This window comes from Anopheles ziemanni, chromosome 3 (genome assembly GCF_943734765.1).
Source record: "Anopheles ziemanni chromosome 3, idAnoZiCoDA_A2_x.2, whole genome shotgun sequence".
NCBI classification, from domain to species: domain Eukaryota; kingdom Metazoa; phylum Arthropoda; class Insecta; order Diptera; family Culicidae; genus Anopheles; species Anopheles ziemanni.
In genome coordinates, this window is record NC_080706.1 from 56,179,121 (window position 1) to 56,200,712 (window position 21,592).

Sequence of the window (21,592 nt, forward strand, 5' to 3'; positions counted from 1 at the left end):
AATCATGTAATTTTAAAGAAAAGGACTCGGAAAAGGAGAAATTCGGAACGAAAAACAGAATACGGTGAACAGTAAAACAAATAAAGCGAACAAAACCATTTTAAAAATAATATTGCGTGTTTTTTATTTATTCCATTCAGGAGCCACATCAATGCAGCAAGTAAAAGAAACTTAACCTAGGAAATATTTGGGTAAAGAAAAACGAGAATAGCGATTATTCCACTTGGGGTTACCACGACAAGATGGACATAATTTTAGCTGAATTAAGCAATTTCAATGTTTATGAACGAATGGAATATGTTTGTTAAAATGTGTATATATCCTATGTGAGTTTTACAGCTCTGCGTCAAAAATAAACAGAGGCATCGAGATAAAAAAGCGTTCATCCAGTACATAAATATAGTATTTAATGAATGCTGAAGTTAATTGAATCGATAACCATGGCCTTCTGGTTCGTGCCCTCCACACGGTTCGAACTATTTTGCACAAATTTTGAATGGCGCGTGAAAAAGAGTAACCTTGGACATCTTAGTTTATATCCTTCCAATATGTTTTGAAGATAGAACAGATGTTCAAGGGAAAACATGGCATGGTTTTCTTCAACAGGGAAATATAAACTACTTTCGAAATAACTCGTTCAAAACGACCATAAGGTCGCGTACGTTTAAACGTACAATTCAACGGACTATTGGACCAGTTCTATATTTTTTGAAAAACAATATGCAACGCCATCTAGTGGTAAAATGCCCGTTATTTGAAGTGCTAGCTTGTTTACTTTTCGGTACCAGGAAAAACGTACCAACGTTACCAACGTGGTAAAATATCGTTTAGAACGGAGTTTTATATCTGAATTACATTTGTAAAGAGTCAGTAAAGAGGGAAGCGAAAAATCTGATGTTTCGTGGTGAATATTGCTCGTTTTGCTAGCTTTTGTGTTTCGGTTTGTTTACGTCTTGTCCGTTGGAAACTGCAGTTTCCATGACATGTCGTTTTGTTCACGTTTCAAATATATTTGACAAGAGCTAAAACGAGATCGCGTTTGGCGACAGTTTCGCTGTTTGTACACCTGGTATTGTAGACAATGGCGGGCTAGAGCCCGCTTTTCTGCGACTTTTTTTTTTGTATGGAGTTTAGCTGCCGGTCACGCTTCATGACGAGACGTCGCGCTTCGATGTACAGACCGTGTGAGACAAGTTCAACTTCAAAACGCATTATCCATTTTTGTTTCTACGTCAAAATTCATAGGAACTTAATGTCTAGTGCATGTTAATGCTTGTTCATCACAATTATCCCATATAACCAGCAAATAAAAACAATGTAGATTTCTGTTCGAATGGTTACTCTTATTATGTTTATTATTAGTACAATCACACATTATTGTTATCGTATATCCCTCGTTCGAATTGAATTTTACCTGTCCGTTTAGTTTTAACGCAAGAACCACTTTCCTTTATGCATAGTCCTAATTTGAACTCACTTACTGGTAAAAATTTCTAAATTAACGTCAATAGTTTTATTTATTTTGCAGGTTCTATTTAACACCACCTGCATAACAAAAATGGTGATTTAACAGCTCCACACCTAGGGTGCAATGCAGCATTTTTCTGCAACTAATAATTTAGGCTTTAGGGTACAATAAATAAATCTGTCTGCGCGTCATAAAAACGCGACAGGAGGGATTGGATGTTGTATTCAATGTGTGGTTGACCGTTTTAAGGTTGGGTACTTATTAACCCGTAACAACTCACGTCTCGGACGCTTACGAACGATGTGCTACGATATTAACCGGGAGATGTAACTCTGAGCAGTCTAGGCAATAATCTGTAGTCTGCGAGAGTTGTAGGGGTGATGGTTATCGCCTGAGGGTTCGGCTTGCACACCTCGCGAGATGTTGGAGACACGAATAGTTTGTGTGGTATTATATTTGTATTTATTCAACATTGCTGCAATGAAATTGGAAACAAGCAAGATTTAAAAATTCAAGTTCAACTCTTCGGTTCGTGCTTTTGTGCACTGTTCGATTTACCACTCGGATACGTACATCACACGGATAGTGTTGGTAAATCCAGATCCCTGCTTCCAGCCGGTGACGACAACAATCGGGTTGCCGGGCTTCAGGAACCCACGTTCCTTACCAAACTCAATACCATATTGTACGCGAACATCGACGTCCTTCAGCCAGTCCTCGAGAGCCGGTTCTGTAAATAAGAGATATTTTTTTTACAAACTATTAAACTACAGGATATTTTGCACTGCATTGCTTACGTTCGTAGATGACGGGCAGAATGCCACGGTACAGATGGCACTGTCGTGCCGTTTGCGCAAAACGTGTCACAGCAATGATTGGGCAGCGTGGACGATACTTAGAAATAAGATGAGCCGAACGTCCCGACGTGGTAATGACAATGATGGCTGCTGCTCGGCTTTTAATCGAAGCCTCTGCTCCGGCGATCGCAATAGAGGTAGCCGTATCCAGCGGCGTCGGGGTGGTATCGACAAGATCCTTGAAGAGATTACGATGCCACAGAGCGGCTTCGGCTTCCTTGCACGTCTTGGCCATAGTTAGCACACACTCGAGAGGGTATTCACCCTTGGCCGTCTCACCAGACAACATCACACAGTCGGCACCGTCAATGATGGCGTTGGCAACGTCCGAGATTTCGGCACGCGTAGGGCGCGGCTTCTTGATCATTGATTCCAACATTTGTGTGGCACAAATGACCGGCTTGCCGGCACGGTTGCATCGAGCAATCATCGATTTCTGTGCCAGGAACACTTTCTCGGCGGGAATTTCAATACCAAGATCACCACGGGCAACCATAATGCCGTCGGAAGCCTCGATAATCTTGTCCAGATTCTGCATGCCCTGCTGGTTCTCGATCTTGGAGATGACCTTGATATGCTTTCCCTTGTCGCCGAGGATTCCACGGATCTCTTTCAGTGCAGCAGCATTGCGAATGAACGATGCGAAGATAACGTCAACGCCCTGTTCCACGCCAAATACCAGGTCCGACTTGTCCTTCTCCGACACGGCCGGCAGATCGACTGGTACACCCGGAAGGTTGACGCCTTTGCGCGAGCCCAACATTCCACCGTTCTCCACCGAACAGGTCAAAGTATCGTTCGAAATGCTGTCCACGACGAGCGAGATCAAACCATCGTCAACGAACACATGGTCTCCCGGCTTAACCACTTTCACGATGTTTACGTAATCGACATAGATCTTGTCCTTGTTGCCCTTCTCCAGATGCTCCTTGTCCGTGGTCAGTTGGATCTTTTCGCCCTTCTTCAGCTCGACCTCGCCGGTACCGCTGCCCTCGATCAGACCAGTACGGATTTCCGGACCCTTGGTGTCCAGTGCGATGGCAAGCGGGAACGGTTTGCCCAGCTTCTTCGAGTAGTTTTCGACCGCTTCGCGGATGTTTTTGATCGTGTTGGCATGGTACTCGTGCGAACCGTGGGAGAAGTTCAAACGAGCAATGTTCATACCAGTGGACATCATTTTCTCCAACATTTCGGGCGAAACCGAGGCCGGTCCGATCGTGCAGATGATGCCGGATAGACGCACAAACGGTGCCGTAGCATCGATATCGAGCGAGCACATGTGCTCTAAATGCGAAACCGCTTCAGGATTCATTTTTTTAGCCTAAAAATATTGATCAGAATTAGGACAAATGTATCAAACAATTAAACGTGTATGAAATTATTCATAACAAATTGTTACCACAGTTTCCTACGATACAGATGGTAGTTAATGATATAATTTGAATCTGTCAATCGACTCAGCATAACGGTTTGTAGTGTTATACAATCACATAATTGATGGCTTTATTGTAACAAACTATTTCGCTCATTTAACATACTCCGAAAACTGCTAAAAATTATTCATTCACAGACTTGACCAGACCAAACTAACGTGTTTTACTATTCATGATAGAAAAACAAATACAAGTCGTAGTGCAACTTCCTGCAACAAATTGTTTGTGATGCACAGGCAGCAAAATAAATAATAATATTATTTGTAAAGTGATAAAGTGCATCTATGTCGCAAGCACAATCTGTTCCAGTTGATGGCTTGTGTAAGCAATGGTTTACGTAATCTGACCTTCAAACAAGATGCGCGCTGTTATTCCTTAAGATTTTTTTTTCAAAAGAACTATTACACAATATTGCTATGCAGCAAAGCCCCAAATCAATCGCTCAATCTGTTAATCAAAAACCGTTTCGCTTAGAGAAAGCATGAAAAAAGTTGTTCACAGCTGTTTTGTGCGTCGAAGCAGTGAAAATCATCTCAACGCTCCCCCGCCGCTTGGATACGGATCGATGCGGAAAACACACGAACCCATAGAAAACTCTGGTAGGAAAATCGCCCAGTAGACGAGCACAACACACTCACACTCGAATTTGTGCGACGATAAAGGTAAGTGCATTGCCGTCCCGATTAATACAGGGAAAAATCATTTTTCACTTGCCCTTGGTCAAGGGCGTACCGGTCGCAAAGGATGGGGATTTGTTGTGAAAATATTAAAGCCGGCTCCATCGCTTACTGATTCTAGCGTGTGATGTTACGAAATAGGGATAGCATCGCGAGTTAGGCGCTCGATTTCATTGGCTTCTGTAGTTTTCTATCGTTAACCTAACGAGACGGCTCAATACTATCACATCGAATGCCAATATGGCACACTCATATGTAACGCATGTTATGGTTATCTCGCAAACAAAGCAGTTAAAATAAAACTCTTGTTGGGTATAAAAATAGAGCTAACTAAATTTCGGCACACTTTAGCTCTTGGCAGCTCACTCACAACGATGACGAACAGAATGTACGTGAACTTTACTATGGTTGAAACGCTCGAGACATCCTTGACCAATGAACTAAGCAACTTAAACTTTCTTCAGCATCCTTTCGATACCCTTGGCAAGATGTATTGCTGCTCGATCAAAAGCGAAGATGAGATGCATCCGATGGTGTAGCTTGGAATCTTATGTTATGTACAACCACACATCACACTGGGGCATGCTGTAAGACATCTCCTGTATCTCCTGTCTGTCCAACAAGAGTCAGTTGACCATGCAGGTGAGACACCATCCAGGGCCCTTGATGCACTTGCTCCATTCGCTTACCTTGGGGTCGAAATCGTAGTCAGAAACCCACACCATCATCCCTGAATGGTTAAAGGTACTAATCAGTGAGGAAAAAGAAAACCAAGGTCCGGGTTGGAAGGAGGAAAGCGGAATTACACTTCTTCCGGTCGGGAGCAAACGGGACAGCTGATTCGATTGAAGTACTTCTTTAGAGCACCTCCGGCTCACAGATGCACTTGCAGTGAAGGCGAAAAATGCTGTTGAACGCAGCGACGTTAAATCTCCAGAGTAGGCGGATATCCTGCTGATCAACGGTTGCTGAGCAGCGCTAACAATCGATAGCAAAACCGTGGCCGATAAAATGGGGATTCTGTTCGCACAACTCAACCGATGGCAGTGGAATGAACGTACGAGGTGCTTTTGAGGCTGGCATTTGGTCGTTGTTGGAAAAGTGCCACCAGTTGGTAACGATGGTAGCACGAATGTGGACGAATGAACGCCATTCGTTCGGCATTGGCGAGGGCTCCTTTCGTGAAAATAATGAATCCCCGCGCCAAGGATACTACCAGCCAACCGCTCCTGCCGAATTTGCCCAGCATGCATCGGCAGCCGAAAATAATACCGAATGCATTTTTGCACCGTGTTCATCGTTTTATGACTCGTTCAATCACGCGTGGATTGTTTTATTACATCAATGCTCTATCAATGGCCCAGACTTTTCTTCCGTTTCTACCAATGCCTCTTTTTCAAAAACAAAAAAATTGTCAGGTGAAACGTCACTGGACTATTAAACTATCCGTTGCGCTAGCAACGGATAAGCTAATTTTCACTTCTTGCTTATGCTATATCGAAAAGTGTGATACTGATTCAAGGCGATGTTTTAGGTACGATTTTCACAGAAAATATTCAAAAATAGATTCAAGAGAACGTTGATTTTACACGACACAACTTGGTTAGTATCCATCACATGAGTTGATCTATCTTATGCCCCAGGAAATGCCTCCTAACTGTGTATAGTGTTTCAACAACACATTAAATTGGATAAGAACAAAAAAAAATAATCCACACGCGAGGTCGAAGCTGTATGATGATCTAGCGAAATTTACATTATAAGTTGCGTTCGTGTAATAGCACCTTCATAACTTACACAACAATAGAAAAAGCAGATAGAATGAATTTAAGGAATAGAATCAACGCATGCGTATTACGCATCATACTCCAAATGTAACAACTAAACTCTACGATCATAGGACAATTTCAAGGGTATCGCGTGTGCACGTACAACCTGTTCAAGAAGCTAACGAAAACATCTGCTTTTTAATTAGCACTGCCAATGCTAATACGAATCGTGCTGGATATTTCTCGAATAGACTCCAACACGTCCGGGTTAACCATCACAGGCTACTCTACATCCTATTTTCCAAATTGTTCATGTTTTGCTGTAATTCTTCAACATGAATGCAAAATACGCTAAACTGAATACTATTTGACTTCTATTAGAATGCACCATACCCTTTCCACGAAATTTTCGGAACCTTTGTCTTTCGAGCCGGCAATTGAATCATATGATTTTGCCAGTTATCATTGTGTTTGTGTAGCAAGCAAAAATGGATTGTTTATCCAACACTTTTACAGTTACCCATCGAAACCAAAGTATAATTCGGCTTAGAAGTTGCTGCTTTTATAAACTTGTTCGTTTTGCTTTGAATTTTATCTAATTTTAGATATCAACTACACTTGTGACACTATAAAATTCATAATTTTCTTCGTACCTCCATGCTCATTTCAGTTCAGGAACAATGCACAATTTTACGGAAACGAACGAAGCAGATTTTATTTGCAGTTTCCTGCCGAAACTTCGAATTAAAACGATTGAATCTTCACGACAATGTTAAGTAGTAACTGCAGACACAACAGCATCGAAGAACAACCAACGACCGACTGGTGCACTTGGAATCGAACTTGCACGAACAGTGGCACGTGAGAAAAGTAATACAGTTGTGCGTCATTTGCTTTGCGGCTGCTAAAGCAAGAAGGAAGAACTCGTGCGATGATGTGCGTACGATAAAAAATCATATCCCCCCATCAGTTACCTCGCGCAGCATCATATTTTGTTTGACTATCATCCATTTTATTTTTGCTTCCGTGTAAGTTTCATACGCTCGAATGATTCTCGTCCACCGGGAAGTACAAGCTGATTTGCAAAATGATTAGTGTGCGAATTTCAATACTCTTCACTACGTACCGGCTTTTCAGTTCTACAAAAGCCGGTCATTACTATGGAATTTCACGCACACATCTCAGTGAGAAGCGTTACTATGAACCTCGGAAAGCGTTACGTTACACACATAGAGGTCACACTAAGGTCAAACAAAGCGAACGTGTTTGAATCGTGTTATAAACAATAGAATTAAGATTTGCTAACCTGCATTGACTAGCACAGAGTCGCAAAATCGTCACAGTAGAATACCTATATGATTGCAAATTATTTGGGGAATAAAACACTATGCATTCAGACAATCTTTCAGGTTCGATTTAACATGCCTTACACACCAAAATAGTTCCAGTACTTACGTTAGTTGTTTTGCGAAAACTCCAACAATTGAAACGTAGCTGCACGGACAACTGCGATATTTTTTAAATTGAACAGAGATTCTCCACTTCACACAACAGACAAACAACAATGAACAATCGCTTCAATCGGCTAGATAGGTGACGAACGTTTCCAACGCGCTTCACGGACTCCAGAGGACTGCACTGTTCCAGCGAAACCAGTTATCAATTGCTACCACGGACTCGAGGGATGGTTGTATTTGTGCGATTTGCCATCCCAAATGTGACGCTTTTCATAACAGAATCAATCGCCCTCCGAACGACCTTATGATAGCGATTGAAGCTTGTGACGAGTGAAGCAATGATTAAAACAAGATAATAAATTCATAACAACGTGTTCAGTTTGCTTATTTTTTTGTGTAGTGTAAATTGATTTTATTGTTTATCTTGTTTTTAAAAACTAAAAACAGTCGGATCGAAATGTCATGCTGTGAAAAGTCAAATCGTTTCACATTACGCTACCTTGTAAATGTAGAAGCCTTGGTTTCCACCAACAAAATATTTGCGAATTTTTAAAGAAAAGTGGTTTGTTCAACATAGCGCAACACTATGAAGGGAACTGAATCAGACAAGCTGTTGAAAATCTATACGCAGTGCATTAATTTTGCTGCGATCAAACACCGAAATCAGCGCCGTAAAGACACGGAGGAAACCCCTTACATCAACCATCCGATAGGTGAGTTAGTCATATAGTTAATTATATCCTAAACGCTTGACCGGTATTCTTCCGTTTTAGGGGTCGCACAAATTCTATCTGCCGAAGCCGGAATAACCGATTTCGATGTGCTTCAGGCAGCTATCTTGCATGATACAGTTGAAGATACCGAAACGACATTCGAAGAAATTGAAACGCATTTTGGTACCACCGTACGCTCGATTGTACAGGAGGTAACGGACGACAAGACGCTTCCGAAGGAAAAGAGAAAGCTACTGCAAATAGAACACGCACTTACCATAAGCCATCAGGCTAAGTTGGTAAAACTTGCCGACAAAATTTACAATCTACGCGACTTACAACGTTGCAAACCGCAGAACTGGACCGACGAAAGATGCCGCGAATATTTCATTTGGGCTAAACAAGTGTGTGATAATCTTAAAGGCACCAATGAACCACTGGAACGCATTTTGGATGATATTTTTCGTCAGGAAAAAGTTATTTAATATGATCATGTTTCAGCTGCTCTGATAAGATGGCACCATTTGGGTGAAAGCAGTAATAATAAAGAAATCTCTGTTGCATAGCATCAATTATGCCTTTTGATGCTTCTTCAAGAAATCGAGCATGTACTGCTGCAACGCTCTTGCTTCGTCGATCGTTACCGCATTGTACAATGATGCACGAATACCGCCGACCGATCGGTGCCCCTTCAATTGCTGCATACCAAGTGCTTCGGCCCCTTTTAGGAATAGTTTCTCCAACTCCTCGTCACCGCTCGATCCTCCTACTCGGAAAGGGACGTTCATACGGCTGCGAACTTTTGCATCGACCGGACAGTAGTAAAATCCATCCGATTTGGCAATCACATCGTATATGAGCTGGGATTTGCTCAATGACTGCCGGTACATCTCGTCCACGCCACCATGCCTCTTGATCCAGGCAAATACGCGCCCCATTACGTAGATGCTACACATGACATGATAACGGAGAAACAAGCAGATAAGTGAAAGCGTTGCGAAATGCACAAGTGGTTCGAGATTATTGTGATTATTTCCTGATTACGTTCTCGTGGTCAGTAGTTATATACTTACATAAAAGTTGGTGGTGTGTTGCTAATCGAATTCGCCTTCGCGATTATACTGAAGTCAAAGATGGTCGGCGTAATCGGCATTGCATTTCCAATCAGATCCTCTCGTACGATCACCAGTGTGATACCCGAAGGACCAATGTTTTTCTGTGCACAGGCAAATATCACTCCGAACTAGTGGTTAAAGGAAAATGGGAAATTTTGCCAAAGTTTCTTACTACATAGTGCGTGCCACAAATATCTACCTTTTTAACATCAACCCGCCGAGATAGCATGTTAGAGGACATATCCACCACTAATGGTACTCCATTAGTGTCGGGGATGGAATCAAATTCAATACCTCCAATCGTTTCATTATCACAGTAGTACACGTACGATGCTTCCGGGTCAAGCTTCCAATCCTTGGGAGCTGGAATGCCGGTGTATTTGTCCTGCTTTGGTAGAACCCAGTTGACCGTACCGTAACGTGCCGCTTCTTTTGCTGCCATGGTCGACCAACTACCCGTTACCAGGTAATCCGCTTTTCCCGTTTTGGCTATCAGATTCATTGCAACGGCTGCGAATAATCCCGTGCCTCCGCCCTGCATGAGTAGAATCTTGTAGTTATCGGGCACATCGCTGTAAAGAAACATGGTTTTATTATTTTAATTTTTTATTTTAATATTTTCTAAGATAAGCATTTCCAAACCCTTACAGTAGTTCCTTAGCCAGCGCCAAGGTTTGGTCGTGGAGCGTTACGTAGAAATTCCCACGATGCGACATTTCCATCACACTCATACCACTCGTCCCATACTCGACGAGCTCTTTTTGCACTTCCAAAAGCACCTCGCGAGGTAGCTTGGCCGGGCCGGCGCCAAAGTTGATGACCATTATGTTCTGCAATGCACTGATCCGCAGGGAATGAAGTATTCCTACACTGTTTCCTACTGTGACCTTCGCAGACGTACGTCAATTGAGAATACTTTTTCGTAGACCAAGCCGTTGCTACGACCGTGTTGATTGCCCGTCGGTTCCTGAATGCGGTAGCTGCAGTAACTACAAACTTGCCGTAGTGCCGATCTGCAAACTTATGCCCGCTACACCCGTCCGGCGATCATCACCGCGCCCGTCTGCCAATGAAGATGAACTCGTTCTAACCGGTTTACCAGAGGGTGGGCCGAGGGATTGAAACGGGACCGATGGTCGGCAACCTCGACGACCCGTTTGTCAACAGGCCAAACGAAGTACTTTAGATAGGATTCGACGGAGGAACAAACACAGTAGAATCATTCATGGTCGTCATGCATATTCTCTTCGTACAAGTGCGCGCAAGTCTTGGCCCTTACACGCCGCATCGTACGCGCACTTATACATGATGCAAAACACTTATCAGTTGCCGTCGAGAGGCCATTCGCTTTCACTTGTTCTGGGCTCCTACATACATCGAGTTACATCGGGTTGTTTTTCTCATGTTCCGATAGTTGCGATTACGCAGACGACTGATAGGTGACGATCGGTTATCTGAAAGTACCAACTGCATTCTGTGCCCTATGTTCAATCGTACTCAACCCCATAGGCCACGAGTATGCGTTGTATTTCTGGCAACCACAAACACCATTACAATTCAATTTACAAGAGGCGAACTGGATCAGTTACAGTAATATGACTGCATGTTGCGATCAACGGTTCAACAGCGTCCCGTAACAACAGACAACATACGGCCAATCGACGCAAACAACAGTGTGCAGATTAGATTAGAGCCTTGGTTGGATGGGTTTAAGGTTTCTGGTTTTTGGATTCTGAGTGAAAGACTATATGTATTCATAATGGGACAGTTTAAAATATAACTTTTCAACAAATAATGAGAGTTCTCCCGGTGGACGTGTTTCAATTAATGCTTAACCTAAAACAGGCAGATAAACGGGTTAAACAGGTTTTCTTATCAGAAGGGCGAAGCATTATTTTTTTACCATCCGATCCAACCTTGCTAATGCATGTATTACGGTTAGGTAAAGTAGTTGAATGTTTAGTAGCTTATGAAAACTTCACTCCGTATCTGCACAATGTTTTTTTTTCTTTCTTGCGGACATCTTATTGCAACCCATCGAATTTATAGTTCAAATAAAGTTAGATCTTTTAGGACTTTTTTTCTTTACATAACGAATTTTTCTACTGTGTTCACTTTGGTTGGTCAGATCATGACTTGAAAAGAAAAAATACTCTAATAAATAAAATATTGAAATCGTTTATAACCTAGTACTCGTGCTAAGATTCCACAATACGTGAGTACATCTTCCATGTTAAGATGGAGAAAAAAGAATAAATTGCTTGCGCTAGAGTTCGTGCTACGATTGTCTGCTATTTAAGTGGATACATAATATGCAAACCATTTAAACTGCTGATGGATCCATGTTAGCAGTATTTATGAAACAAATCGTAATTTCAATAATTTCTGAGAAGGAAAGCTCGTTGACACTGCGAACGATTTATCCTCGAAAATCTAACTTGTCCTCTAGAAAAAAAACCTTCACGAAAAGGCTCAATGAGATCAAAAACACCCAGGGCTGACTTCAACCAACAGTTCGGTTGAAGGTTGCTCTCGAAATGCGTGATCTTCACGCACAACGTGCAGTATAGCTGCACGTAACCGTTGCGGCTCGACTGAGCCAACGATTGGGGTCGCAGGGGTCTCTAATGGTCCATTCACCGATGGGTGGCAAAGAAATGAGCTCAATTTTCACAAGTTCATTCACCAATTCGAGTGCCAGCTTGCCAGTTTTCTTAGATGAAAACATAATTGCTTGTCCCCACCTTGGCGGCGGCTGGAAAGCTCGGACTTAAGCCTCCCTCCGTTTTATTTCGATGATTTAGGCTGATCGTTCGAGAAGGGAGTTTGTGGTATAAATGCAGCACCTTTGAATTCTTTGGCCGTTTAGTCGATGGTTGTCTCTTGTGAAGTTTGCATCTATAGATCTTTCTATTCAAAACCTTTAATAATATAGTAAAGGTTTTTACTACGTTCATATAATGCTGTTTCGTGGAAAGAGTTTTTGTGCACTGGTAACATTTGTTACCTACTGGCTTGTGCTTATTTCGGAAACGGAGAGCTTTCCCGATGGTGCCCCGGCGGATACCTGTGTGAAAAGTCGTACCAACCAGCCAAATCACGGTGCGGCCCGTAGTCAAAATTTAGCCACGTTGCCATATCAATTGACTGCAAGCGGCAGCCAGTACGGTCCCGGTACTCAGATACAGGTTACGATACATGGCCATCAGGATGTTTTCCGTGGATTCTTTCTGCAAGCTCGTGATGGCCAGACTAATGAATGGATCGGTTCGTGGTACGAGACCCCGAACACGAAGACTATCCCGGAGTGTTCCTCGGTGACACACGCAGACAATCGGGACAAGGAACAGGCCACCTTTGTCTGGCAGGCTCCAAAGGATCGTCAGGGTCAGGTATACTTTACGTAAGTATTGACCATGCCACGCCCCATCTGTGTCTAATGATGTTTGTCATTGTGTTAATCTATAAGGGTATAATTGAACACCATTGAAGATCGCTGACCATTCAACAAAACTTACAGATTGAGAAAGTGGTCACATTAGAGCAACTGCCTGAGTTGATACAAGAGTTTTAAATGCGACAAATGTCGACAAGGTATTAGTAGGTCAGTCCGGGTCAAATGAAAACCTGTTCAACGTCAATCTTCATACGAACCGGTTTGGCTTGAGGCGTGAGGCAAAGGTTGTTATACTTCGTCAACTTGCACTTTTAAACCGTCCCGAAGCAAACAAACGATCACAGATCCAAGCACTTGGCCATGTAGTATTTTTGGAAGTCGATTTCACAATAATTTTGTCACACAGAGATTCGCTGTGGGTATTTTTATGTTCCATAACAGCCGACATGTTAAACGGTCATTGGCACGTAGGATCGGTATGAATTTTTATGAACGAATGTGAACATAAACTGGTTTCTCCAATAGACCATAAATCATTGCACGGCGTTGACCTGATTAAGATACGTTTTTTGCAGCATTTCTGCCCACTTCAAAGACCTAGATTTGATCCAGCACTTTTTTTATTCCCGTTGTGTCTTTTAGCAAATACGTGCGACGCTTTGGTTCGCAAAAGGTGTTTAGGCTTATGCCTTGCTCGTATAATTTGAGTTGTTGAAGTAAATTCAATTTAAAATAACATTTGGACACATACATTTTAATGCTTTTGATTCTTCCCTTTTCAGTGGCACGGTTGTGAAGAACTATGGCACATTTTGGTCCAGTATTGTAGCTTCTGCACCAGGAGCTTAATGTCGATGTTTGTAGACTGCAAATCGCCCCACGCGATCATTCTACTGTTTGTACTTGTAAATAAAAACCGTAAAGCCATTCGCCATTGTTACGTTCAAATTTACAACATTCTCGATAATATCACATCATCGGAAAATAATTATAGTTAATTAATAATGTTACTTTTGCATTACTTGAAAAATTACAAATTTACTAAATTATTAATAAGTTACACACATAACAGAATAAATAAAATTATTTAAGAGATAACTCTTTTCTACTGGCCAGTTCATTTAGCAATGCATTATATGCATTTACGAATTGGATTTTTGATATTAAAGTAAAAGATAACAATCGTCATGTTTTTGTTTGTATTGTTAGCTGCTGGGTCAAAACAATATATCGAAAGTAAAGTTAAAAGAAAGCATTGATGTATCCAATTTATTCCATTCGGTTCTATCGGGGAAGAAAAATTCCAAAATGTGAAAGAGGTTCCATTCACACGATGTTAGGGTAAACAAATTTGAATCTTGAAATATCTTCATTGATAAACTTAAATTTGAACGTTGAGCAAAAACAAAATTATTTCGTTCGTTCTAAATTCAACACCGCGTTGATTTTCGAAACATTAGTTATACGATCCTTTTGTCATCACCGTTTCTAAATCTGGAAAGTACTCTTCTAATTTTCAAAGGAAACCAAAACGTATAGCTTTACAAATGATATTTTTAATTCAATGTAAATGAAAGGAAAGACCATATGGGGTCAATATGACCGTTAGCATGCGCCATACCTCTTTGAAACGCGAGATCCTTGACCGCATCTAAACACAGGAGACACAAGGTGCCCTGAGTGACGACCCTTCAGGAAGCTAACAAGTTTATACCGTTGTAAAAAAAATCGAAGCTTCCAGCATGGACACATTATAGGATGCGTTTCGATTTGTTTCGATTCCCGCACAATTTCGCACCTTCGGTAGACATGTGCACCGACCCACGATGAGTGCCACAGTCGGCCCTATTGGTTTTCCGAATGTTTGTTGACCAGGGGCGCGTGCGCAGCCCCCCCGATCGTGTGTCATCGCTCGACTGTTACGGCGCTGCAGTATTTTAACTCCGATGGTATCGGGAAACGGCGCTTCAGGCTGCCCGTTAGTGGAATTGTTCAATCAGTTGTGCTTACTGTGTCCTTCGTTCATGTAGTCAACCAAGCCGATCGACCGGAGTAGGTACGTGCTGCATGTAAAAGGCTGTAGCTTATACGAACATTTCCATTATCCTATTGTGAAGTGTAGTGCGGCAACAACATTGTGTATATAGGTGTATGCGTGTGTGTGTGTGTGTGTGTGTTTAGAAGTGTGACTGTACGAGCGCATGTAAAATCGCTTGCCAGGACAAATGTCCGAGAAGAAATTGACCCAGTCGGCGACCAAACAATTTCCACACAGTTGAGTCAGCTTCGGGAGCTTCGGGACGGTTCCCAAGGGTTGAAATGGAGCGTGTTGCATCATAGACCGTGGTGCACAGATGAAGTGAGACGGCATGAGGTAGCCTTTGGAACAATCCTCGCGGTTCGTAAGCTTCCATCCGACCGGGAGTTAGTCAGTCCGGTGGACGTAGTCAACGTGAGGTGGTCGAGTTTGGATTACTGCGGCTAGCAAAGGAGAAGCGAAAGATAAAGGATAAACGAAGCCGCAGCATGCCCGAGAATGCCTCCAATTGGGATTGTGTGTAACGTGCAATGACCCAGCGGTCGATGTGACGGAAACCAACCAACCATCATTGGTAAGCGAACATGCATGCTCACCACGAAGGCGAGCAACAAAAAACCCATAGCGGCCAGAACGCCGAATGGTGGGCTCGATGCCGCTATTCTGCGGTAGTGTTTGAATCCTGCGGATGTTTAACTTTTCGATGTGTGTTTCGCTACACGCCTCCAGCTACACGAGCTCCACAATAAAGCGTGTGCACGAGGCACTGTGTGATGTGTGATAGCGTTCGGTCACGGAGCCTACGACGAGGGCTCTAAAAGTGTTGTGATGGGTTGTAAAATACAGTGGATGAGCAATCTAACGAGTATCCAAAAACCCGGGCAGAAAAACTATTCCCGAACAAATTTTACATCTTGAATAATATAGATTATTATTCTATCTTCTTCCATTTTAAACTTGTATTGTGTTTTGAATAGTGTAAAAAAGTGTTTCATAGATTTTTTATACAGCACTTACAAACCGTTTTTTGTGTTTCAATTATTAGCGAGGCAGTATGGTACTTATTTTATTAGTTTGGAACTATTTCTAGTTCAGCAAAATTAAAACAAACTGTTTGTTGTGAAATAACTGAATTTTTCAACGGTTTTATGGCAAAAACGGGTTCGTTCATTCCTCACAAATTCCACGTATGAAACATATGTATTACAAACCGGAAGAAGATGGAAATGCAACAAAAAAACATTGTTCCTTTTTCCTCCATTATTTGCCTGTGCTTTTTAAACTGCGTTTTGCAGTTTAGCCCCTTCATTACTGCTATTACTTGATGCGGCGCTACTCGTGTATGTATGCTTGTGTTCTTTCCGGCACCGATACAGGCACAGATTCACTGTGATGTGACTGCTAGTTTTTCCGCTTAGTTTTCCGACGTTTTCTACCTTACTTTTCTAAAGCTCCTTCACTGTAAGTTTCGACCTCTGCGTTCAGCATTTTTACATGGTGTGCGTTCCCGTCGCGTACCTTCCATGAGTGTATTTAGTGGTTCCGGTGGTAGTAGTGACAGGACATCGGCGTCAGCATAGAGCGGGATGTTATTGCAACCAGGCGTCTCCATTTAGACAGCCGTCGACTAGAGATACAACAAAGGAAAGGGTACACCATAAAAAGCACAAAAACGGACAAAGGTAAATCAAGTTGTTAAAAATTGCTCAATTTTTTCAAATACATTTTTAGTTGACAGCCTATGTTGTATTCTATTTGCGAAATTGTCGGTAGGCTTTGTTTGTTAAATCTTTATATATTTTTTTAAATATTTCTCGTGCAACAAAAATGGTCACATTGAAATGTTATAAACGCTGGAGCCCTTGAGTATGTGCGTGTATATCATGATAATATCTCATCCATTCATGATACTTGTCGGTTGGCTTTCACCAACAAAGATCGTAGTCCACCAAGTAGGCCACATAGTATGTCCGTGGTTCTTGTTTCAATCATGCGACCCAGTTTAACAATCGCGTTGCGTTGGATTTTGGCTATAGAAACCATCGTATAAACAAAGAAAATCACCCACCCCAAAGCGTTTTCGGTAGCTTAGGAAAGTAAATGTCGTGTACTGCGTAGTACAAATACCGTTAAATAGATACTCAATCACATAACAGATTTACGAGTGGATCAATCGCAATTCGCAAATATTGAGGTGTTTTACCAAATCAGAATAAAGAACTTTCCTTGTTTTTAACCTAAGCAGAAATGCAACAAACAAGTGTGAGGATTATTTTCAACCTGCTTGCCCATGCCCGAGGATTTTGGTGTGCCGTTCGAGTCGTCCAGCCATTATATCCCCTGCGAAGTGCCTTTAACTGTGTGCCATCACGCACTTTATCTAGCGCATATTGCCCATGCATTGCAATAAATGGTTGTATCTAAAATATATCTCATCAAATTCCGTAATCTAAGACTTTCTGGACCCATGCATTGATTTTGAGAAATCAATGTTTTGAATACAAATTGCACACATGGGATTAGATGTGATGTATACGCAACGATGAATGTATCCTCGTTATCATCCTTCTGGGCGTCGTTTCAAATCCCAAGCACTTGTTATCTTATCCCAGGAAAACTGTCGAAACAGAACCACATCGTTGTTCATTGGTATCCATTAAAGAATCCTTTAGGGTGCAATTGGAACGTTGGTTGATTGTGACACAAGGCACATGTTGAATATTGCTCGACACCACTGAACTATGCTACGGTTATTGCCGATGCTGAAAAACTACGGATGGTTTCAGATGGATAGTATTACAGAAATTATTTTTTTAAATTGCAAAGTTCCAACCACCTTTTATTTTTCCCACTTATAAAACGATAAGAACACAGATCGAGTTGCCTAATGTGTTATAGAACTTTGTTGATGAAATTTGAAAAGTGATAGCATTATGATGTTATGCCTGTAAATAAAATAAAAAAAGACAAACTCTTTTGTGCGTCACGTCAGGTTTTGCATTAGAATCGAGAACAATCCATCCGCATGGGTGCATATTTTCTTTAGCCCTCGAAGTGCACGCAAGTGTAGGAGCAAAAATCGAATAGAATGCGATGTAGTGCAAACCGGAATGCGCCACCGTATAAATCATTCGATGGCAGCACAGTCTCTAGCTGAAGAAAAGCAACCACAGCATCGAATTTGGCATGGAAATCCGCAAATCGGCGAGCCTACGGGTACGTAATGCAGAAGTTTTACTTTTGCGGACACATCCGCTCAGCAGCGTTCGCGAATAATTACAAGCCAACAACAGATTCTCGAAAACAACTGTAATGAGAAAGTTCATTAGGATCAATGAATCGCTTGCTCACTATAACGGTCAAGCTTGATTGCAATATTGTAGTAGAGCTTTCCACAAGATGCTCGAATTTGTATGATATCTAGCGAGTAGCGCCTAAAAAGTGATTCAATTTTTCCTACCGAAAGGAAAACCAATCGATTGGCCGGAAGGAAATTTTTCCATAGGCTGGCGCATGAAATACGCCCCGGCACAAGAAGAAGCAGTTCTGGCACGAACCCTAAGGACTGAAGCCGGAATTCCCTCGATTCAGTTGGCACATGGTTGCACATGGTTATTTAATCGATAGCTTTGTGCTGGCGATGGTGATATGGGGCCTTGCCGGATTGCGGGTTTCCTAGATGCGATGCAAACGTCAAAGCTATTGGCAAAGTTGCACTATAAGGCAACGAAGGTTTTTTGTCTGTTAGCCTCTGACATTGTATGTATTTATACCCATTCCAGTTTCCCATTATCCAGTATCTGTGCGTCGTACTTAAAAAAAATGCTTGTTGGAATAAAATCAACAAAAGGAGACAACCATAAATTAACCTTGTTTAACTTGTGATAAATAGTGGAAAACCATACATAATCACCATCAATCATAAAAAAGCCAATAAATATTGCCCTTCAATTTTCCCGCGGAAAAGCTGAAGAAAAAACTCTGCCCGCCCGTTAAGGGCTTACGGGACTTTTTCCCTATGTGTACGTGGATAGTCAGTTCTCTCGTACAGAGGATTCGGTTGGGATTCGAACCCACGCCGTCGAGGCGGTGAGCCCCGGCGCTCATGGGTCGATTTTTCTAATCAGCGCTACCGCTCGGCTGTCGCGGACCCTCCTATCTACCACTACGACCTGCACTATCTTCCTTAAAAATGGAATAAAACAACAATGTCAAAAGTTTGATCATAATGTTTTCTCTAAAAGCAATTCCAGATACAATTGGTGCGTTTGGTGATTTCTTTTTTAGGAGATTTTAATCTTCAATATTTTGAATCTTTGAAGATGAGATAAGCGCGTGAAATGCCAATAAGTAAGATATCGTATAGTGTTTTATTGATGCTTATAGTTATTATTAACAGTTTGCCCAAGAGTTAGCCTTTAATATTTGTATTTAGAACATTTTGTAATAGAAATAAGACAAATATGCAGCCTTTCAAATACAAATGATATGACGAGTGATTTTAAACCATATAACGGAGAAAAACTGTTTAGGATGTTAGAGACATTAAATGACAGGCATTTATAAAAAAAATTGTTACTTTATTCATAATTTTAAAAATACCCAATATTTTTTCGTTCTCTCTTTTTTCACAATAATTGCAGTACAAGAAAAGTAACTCAAAATCTATTGTACTGTCTTTGTGTCGTCTCGACTTACTCAAGCGTCTTAAAAAAATCACAACCGTCGGCATATGATTTAATGCCATGGCGTGCCAAAACAAGCTCACGACATTGCCCCAATTATCCCACGACCAACGAGATGGGTTATTGTATCCGTAGAAGGACCGGCAGGATTGAGGAACTTGTAACTTGGTTGCGCGGTACAACAAGCCCCAATGGTTCATTTCCGAACCACATGGTTTAGCGTATGTGGGTTGGTTTTAAAATGGTGCCGCATAAATTGTGACTGCATGCCCAACAACGTCACGGATTTAATGCTACCCCACCATGAGTATCCACTTTTAAGAAGGATTGTGCATGCCTTTTTGTGGATCGGCAACCACAACAAATGCAATCCTTTGTCTTCCTGCAACCACAGTCGTAGCGTTGGCTGAACCTTCTTTGTGCATAATTTTTCGGTGCTTTCAAGGATGTATACGATTAATGTAAGTAATAAAACCTCAACTTTTCGGCATACGGTTTGATTAAACATAACGAAACATCCTCGGCCTTAACCAAAGACTAATAAAACAAAAGGCTATGAGCAATCAATACCACGTGGTTATGCGACGTTTGGAAATTATCAAAATACATACGGCTTTGCATTAAAAAAGCGACAAATACCGGACAAGTCACAAAATCAACGAGATCAGTGTGGTTTACGTCAGAGAAAGTGAAAATTATTCCACCCTTGGGGAATTAATCTACAAGAAAGCGTACCGACGAGGGTTAGAAACAGCTATTTGGGTATCCAACAGATTGAAGAAGAGAGAAAAAAGGGATAAAATTCATGAACGACCGATAGCGGAGCCCATTTTTGTACAATTCATTTCCCTGGAGTACGGATGTTTTTTTCCGTTTCCGTGCACGCCATCCCATCCTACGCCATGTTCATACACATTCGGCTCAGTGTTCACCGGCTCCGAGTGCTCGGGTGATGATTTATGGCGGTTTGAGGCTAGGGTAGAAATTAATTTTTCATAGCCCACCGGAGATGTGACAAAAGTTTGCAACTATCGACATGGCCGTCCTGGTTAGATGTGTTCGGGCGACGAAAGATCTTTCTCCGTATGCTAATGCTAATGTTTTCCGATACAGCCGCTAGTGACACTGTCCCCGGGTAGTAGATACGGTGGCTAATGGGAAACCATAGTCAGATTAAATGGTTTTGCTGCTAGGAATCGCTGAACTTTTTTCTGTAATTAATTTATGTTCCTATGGAATTAACTCCAGCACCGAAATTATACGTAGCCTTCGTATGAATTTGTTTTCGTTTGCACAGATTTTAAACCTATTCCAATGAGTATGTCCGGATCATTTATTGAGTCGAATTTTGTACAATTTTTGTATAGTATACTAAAAGGTTAATTTTAATATAATTGTCTTTCGTTACTAGATGGCCGTTGAACCGTTGTTGGAAAATATATGTGCTCGTGGTATCCCACGATCTATAATATACCGTCTTTCGGTCAAAGTAACTATCTTCGGAGAGAACGGGATGTTGTTGTACCAATTGGAATAAAAATTATGTATATCATATCAGTGTTGGTCTTACTATAATAGGGTAACGTGCCAATATTGGTGCACTTAGTAATGTAATTAACAATATGATGTAATTTATAAGTGTTAAGAACACATTATTTTACATATTTGTACCAATTGTGATCGAAACACAACTTTTTTTCTGGAAAATATCTATATTTACCGTAAAACATTAAAAATAGACGAAAAAAGCCTTTATTTCTTCCGAGTTGGTTGCTCCTATAATGGTGGTATAGTTCCTATAGTTGTGGTATCGTGTTCCTATAATGGTGGTAGTACTTGGAAATGACTGAATATATTTTGACTGTGACTTACTTTTGAAGCAAATTTAAAACAGAATGGCCAAAATACTCATAGGCCAATGCATTGTCTTGGTCATATACCAATGCATTGGCCTCATAGACCTCTCACAAACCAATGCATTTT

At 41.5% G+C, this 21,592-nt stretch overlaps 4 protein-coding genes across 5 annotated transcripts; 2 read left to right on the top strand and 2 right to left on the bottom strand.

The window, feature by feature from the left end:
* Positions 1-1,587: 1,587 nt before the first annotated feature.
* Positions 1,588-7,845, bottom strand: LOC131287503 (pyruvate kinase-like). 2 transcript variants are annotated; one of them, XM_058316557.1, is made up of 4 exons: positions 7,660-7,845; positions 2,266-3,646; positions 2,042-2,198; positions 1,588-1,943 (listed from the first exon to the last, which is right to left on the bottom strand). In XM_058316557.1, exons 2-4 carry the CDS (start codon positions 3,635-3,637, stop codon positions 1,931-1,933), a joined length of 1,542 nt encoding a protein of 513 aa, XP_058172540.1. In that variant the 5' UTR covers positions 3,638-3,646; positions 7,660-7,845; the 3' UTR covers positions 1,588-1,930. The 2 variants fall into 2 exon arrangements, with proteins under 2 accessions (XP_058172540.1, XP_058172539.1); XM_058316556.1 differs by lacking the exon at positions 7,660-7,845 and adding an exon at positions 6,858-6,970.
* A 392-nt stretch (positions 7,846-8,237) lies between these two features.
* LOC131290052 (guanosine-3',5'-bis(diphosphate) 3'-pyrophosphohydrolase MESH1) lies at positions 8,238-9,220 on the top strand. The gene is made up of 2 exons (XM_058319432.1): positions 8,238-8,374; positions 8,435-9,220. The coding sequence occupies exons 1-2, from the start codon at positions 8,248-8,250 to the stop codon at positions 8,857-8,859; spliced, it is 552 nt and encodes a 183-aa protein (XP_058175415.1). The 5' UTR covers positions 8,238-8,247; the 3' UTR covers positions 8,860-9,220.
* On the bottom strand, positions 8,818-10,642 carry LOC131290051 (probable phosphoserine aminotransferase). The gene is made up of 4 exons (XM_058319431.1): positions 10,138-10,642; positions 9,689-10,061; positions 9,448-9,617; positions 8,818-9,322 (listed from the first exon to the last, which is right to left on the bottom strand). Exons 1-4 carry the CDS (start codon positions 10,311-10,313, stop codon positions 8,947-8,949), a joined length of 1,095 nt encoding a protein of 364 aa, XP_058175414.1. The 5' UTR covers positions 10,314-10,642; the 3' UTR covers positions 8,818-8,946.
* A 1,807-nt stretch (positions 10,643-12,449) lies between these two features.
* On the top strand, positions 12,450-13,735 carry LOC131285064 (putative defense protein 3). Its single transcript, XM_058313923.1, has 2 exons — positions 12,450-12,892; positions 13,669-13,735. Exons 1-2 carry the CDS (start codon positions 12,450-12,452, stop codon positions 13,733-13,735), a joined length of 510 nt encoding a protein of 169 aa, XP_058169906.1.
* Positions 13,736-21,592: the final 7,857 nt, after the last annotated feature.